The sequence below is a fragment of the Neopelma chrysocephalum genome, unplaced genomic scaffold, assembly GCF_003984885.1.
Source record: "Neopelma chrysocephalum unplaced genomic scaffold, ASM398488v2 Primary Assembly neopelma1_97054, whole genome shotgun sequence".
In the NCBI taxonomy this organism is placed as follows: domain Eukaryota; kingdom Metazoa; phylum Chordata; class Aves; order Passeriformes; family Pipridae; genus Neopelma; species Neopelma chrysocephalum.
Genome location: NW_020925696.1, coordinates 22,324 through 25,591, shown reverse-complemented (window position 1 = coordinate 25,591; position 3,268 = coordinate 22,324). Strand labels below are relative to the sequence as shown.

The following is a 3,268-nucleotide window of genomic DNA, read 5'->3' as shown; positions in this document are numbered from 1 at the left end:
TCCAAGTGACCACAAAGATTCCAAAAATAGAGTTTTCCCTTTCTCCATTCCCTGGAGATGCTTCAAGTGACCACAAGGATTCTGGAAATCAAGTTTTCCCTTTCCCAGTCCTTGGAGGAGCTGCTCCAAGAGACCACAGAGATTCCAAAAATCAAGTTTTCCCTTTCCCATTCCCTGGAGATGCTCCAAGTGACCACAGAGATGCTGGAAATCGAGTCTTCCCTTTCTCCATTCCCTGGAAGAGCTGCTCCAGGTGACCACAAGGATGACAGGGATAGTTTTCCCTTTCTAATTCCTGTGCACAGACACAGCCATCCCGGATTATTTCTGGAGGCCGGATGAGGCTCTCCCAGCTCCAGGGCAGCATCCAGTCCCTAAATCCACTCCTAGCCAGGATTTCCTGGAATCACGGGATGGTTTGGGTTGGAAGGGACCATAAATCCCATCCAGCTCCAGCCGTGGGCAGGGATACCTTCCGCTATCCCAGCTTGCTCCAGCCTGGCCTCGGACACTTCCGGGGACGTTCCCGGCGGTTTCCCGGCGTCCCGGTTGTGATTCCATGCGTTTTCCATCCCTCTCCAGCGCGATGCAGCCGCCCCAAGGCCGTGGCCAACGCCCACATCGAGGTGGGGAACAACACGGGGCTCCACTCCCTGCTGCGCTACTCCTGCGACCCGGGATACAAGCGGAAAGCCGGCACTTCCAACCTCATCCAGTGCGTCCTCCGGGATGGATCCGCCCGGCCCGGCTGGACCGACCCCACGCTCCAGTGCATCCGTGAGCTCCCTGTGGGAATCAGGCAGTGGGAAGTGGGAATTTCACTGCCGAGGGATGCGGGGAGGGGTTGTATTCCCCGTTCAGCGTTTTGGGAGGAGAATTAATCCTCGGGATGAGTAATGGATGATGGGATGCGCTCCGGGGGTTGGAAAAGCAAATCCGAAGCTTAAGGGCTCGCCGGAGCCGGAGGGAAAAAAAAGATGGAAAAAAGATCCATCTGGGGAAAAAAAAAAGATGGTAAAAGGACTGAAAACGGGGATTAATTGGAATTAATTAATTAGAATTAATTAGAGAATTAATAGCCAACAGAGGATGGAATATTAATTAATGAACTGACAGATCAATCAACACTACTTCCCAAAAAACAGTTAAAAGTTTGGATAACTGAGGGATATTTTTGTGGAGTGACCCCCCGGTCCCTCATATTGGATGATGTCCCTTTCCCATCCCAACAAACCGGGGTTGGAGGGTTTATTCCCTGATTTCCGGTGGTGTTTTCCCACAGGAGACCCGGCGGCTCCTCCTCCACAAACCCCCGTCCCTGCGATCCCGACGGAGCTGCGCACGGAGAGCACCACCCGGAGGGGTGAGCAACTCAAAAATTCCGGGATTTTCGGGGAGAAACCCTTTAAATCCCATGAAACGACACCATTTTGGGGGCTGCTGGATTTGGGGCGTCGTGCCGGCGCCGCAAAGCCGCCTTTTCCATTTTGGAATTGGGAAGGGAATTCAAATGGGATTTTACGCCCTTTTCCCTGCAGGAACCAGCCCCACTTCCAGCCCTTCTCCGGCGGGAAAGCCTGGAGCTGACGGGACACCCCCGGAGACATCCAGGCCCCCGGAAACAACCCCGCTGCCCCCCTCGGACAATGGCACAGGTTGGGATGCTTCCCATGGGAATATAACACCCCTCCCCCAGGGATAATTCCATCCGGGAAAAGCTCTTTTGCTTTTCCCAGTGGATTTTTTTTTCCCTTCTCCCCAAAACTCCTTAGCAATGCTCTTCCCACTATCCCGACTTTTCCAGCTAAAAAAAAAAGCTTTCTCCCTTCTTTTCCAGCTTCCAGCCAGACCTTGGCCTATTCCATCGGTAAGACGAGCTTGTTTTGGGAAGTGGGGGCTCATTTTCCATATTTTTAAAGCTCCAAAGCACTCGGGGCTGTGGGAGCTTTTATTCCATGGGAATGTCACCGAGGTGGGAAGGAGGCAGCACCCAAACTTCTCCCTGGAAAGGAGAATTCCCAGTTTTATCCCTGCCAGGGTGGGGAGGGCACCTTGGGACCGCATCCAAGGTTTTTATGGAGCTCTTTGTGGAGCTGTTTCGTTTGGAGCCGGGCCGTGCCCTCATCCATGAGCTGGAAGATGCTCATCCATCCCTGTGGCTTTTCCACAGGGTTCCCGGCGCTCCTGGTCGCCGGAATCGTGGCCTCCTGCTGCTGCTGCTGGAGAAGGAAAACGTAAGTATTCCCAACCCCACCAGGTCTTCCCATCCCAGGGATGAGTTTTCCTCGGCCTCCACGCTTCCCTGAAAGCCGAGGAAAGGCCTTGGAATGCCGGGGATGCTCCTCTTCCCTTCCACAGGTGCCCACGGCAGGGCTACGACGTGACACCCAGGGACATTCCCATGGCGGCTCCCGCCCCCGGGAATGAGGAGGTGGCACCCCCCGGGATCGTTCCCACGGGATGAGCGCCCGCAGCCGGGAAAACTCGGTGCGTCCGCCAGCCCCAAGGATGCTCCAGGATCCCACGGGAAGCCGTGAGTGGTGGCACATCCTGGTCTCCATGTGGAGCAGCCTCATCCCAAGGGACGTGTGGCTGCTCTTCCCAGCCCGAAGCAGTGATTCCCATGGATGGCACGGCTCCAGGTCCCAAGGGTGAGGGGGTTTTTCCGGGATCGGGAGCAAGGATTTGGAGGAATTGGCCCCCTGTGGGATGCTGGGGGTTGGCAGGGAGTGGGATGGGGTGGGCTGTATCCAAGGGGAGGGGGTGGGATGCTGGGATTTGGGTGTTTGGGATGCTGGGATGGGGGTGTTTGGGATACCAGGATTGCGGTGTTTGGGATGCTGGGATTTTGTGCTTGGGAGCTAGGATTTGGACATTTGGGATGCCAGGATTTGGGTGTTTGGGAATGCTGGGATGGGGGTGTTTGGGATGCTGGGATTGGAGTGTTTGGGATAATGGGGTTTGGGATGCTGGGATTTTGTACTTGGGAGTTAGGATTTGGGCATTTGGGATGCCAGGATTGGGGTGTTTGGGATGCTGCGATGGGGGTGTTTGGGATGCCGGGATAGGGGTGTTTGGGATGCCGGGATTGGAATGTTTGGGATAATGGGGTTTGGGATGCTGGGATTTTGTGCTTGGGAGATGGGATTTGGGTGTTTGGAATGCCAGGATTGGGGTGTTTGGGATGCCGGGATGGGGGTGTTTGGGATGCCAGGATTGAGGTGTTTGGGATGCCAGGATTGAGGTGTTTGGGATAATGGGGTTTGGG

At 55.3% G+C, this 3,268-nt stretch overlaps 1 protein-coding gene and 1 long non-coding RNA gene across 2 annotated transcripts in view; both read left to right on the top strand.

The window, feature by feature from the left end:
• Nucleotides 1–497: 497 nt before the first annotated feature.
• On the top strand, nt 498–1,702 carry IL15RA (interleukin 15 receptor subunit alpha; the record flags this gene model as incomplete). The annotated part of the gene is made up of 3 exons (XM_027671212.1): nt 498–777; nt 1,283–1,363; nt 1,539–1,702. Coding segments are annotated over 3 exons (525 nt in total), but the record flags the coding sequence as incomplete, so codon positions are not given.
• Nucleotides 1,703–1,839: 137 nt separating this feature from the next.
• LOC113961145 overlaps nt 1,840–3,268 on the top strand; it is a 2,609-nt gene continuing 1,180 nt past the window's right edge. The window contains exons 1-3 of the long non-coding RNA XR_003532216.1: nt 1,840–1,867; nt 2,171–2,234; nt 2,359–2,651. This is a non-coding gene — a long non-coding RNA (uncharacterized LOC113961145). The remainder of the gene's footprint in view (nt 1,868–2,170; nt 2,235–2,358; nt 2,652–3,268) is intronic.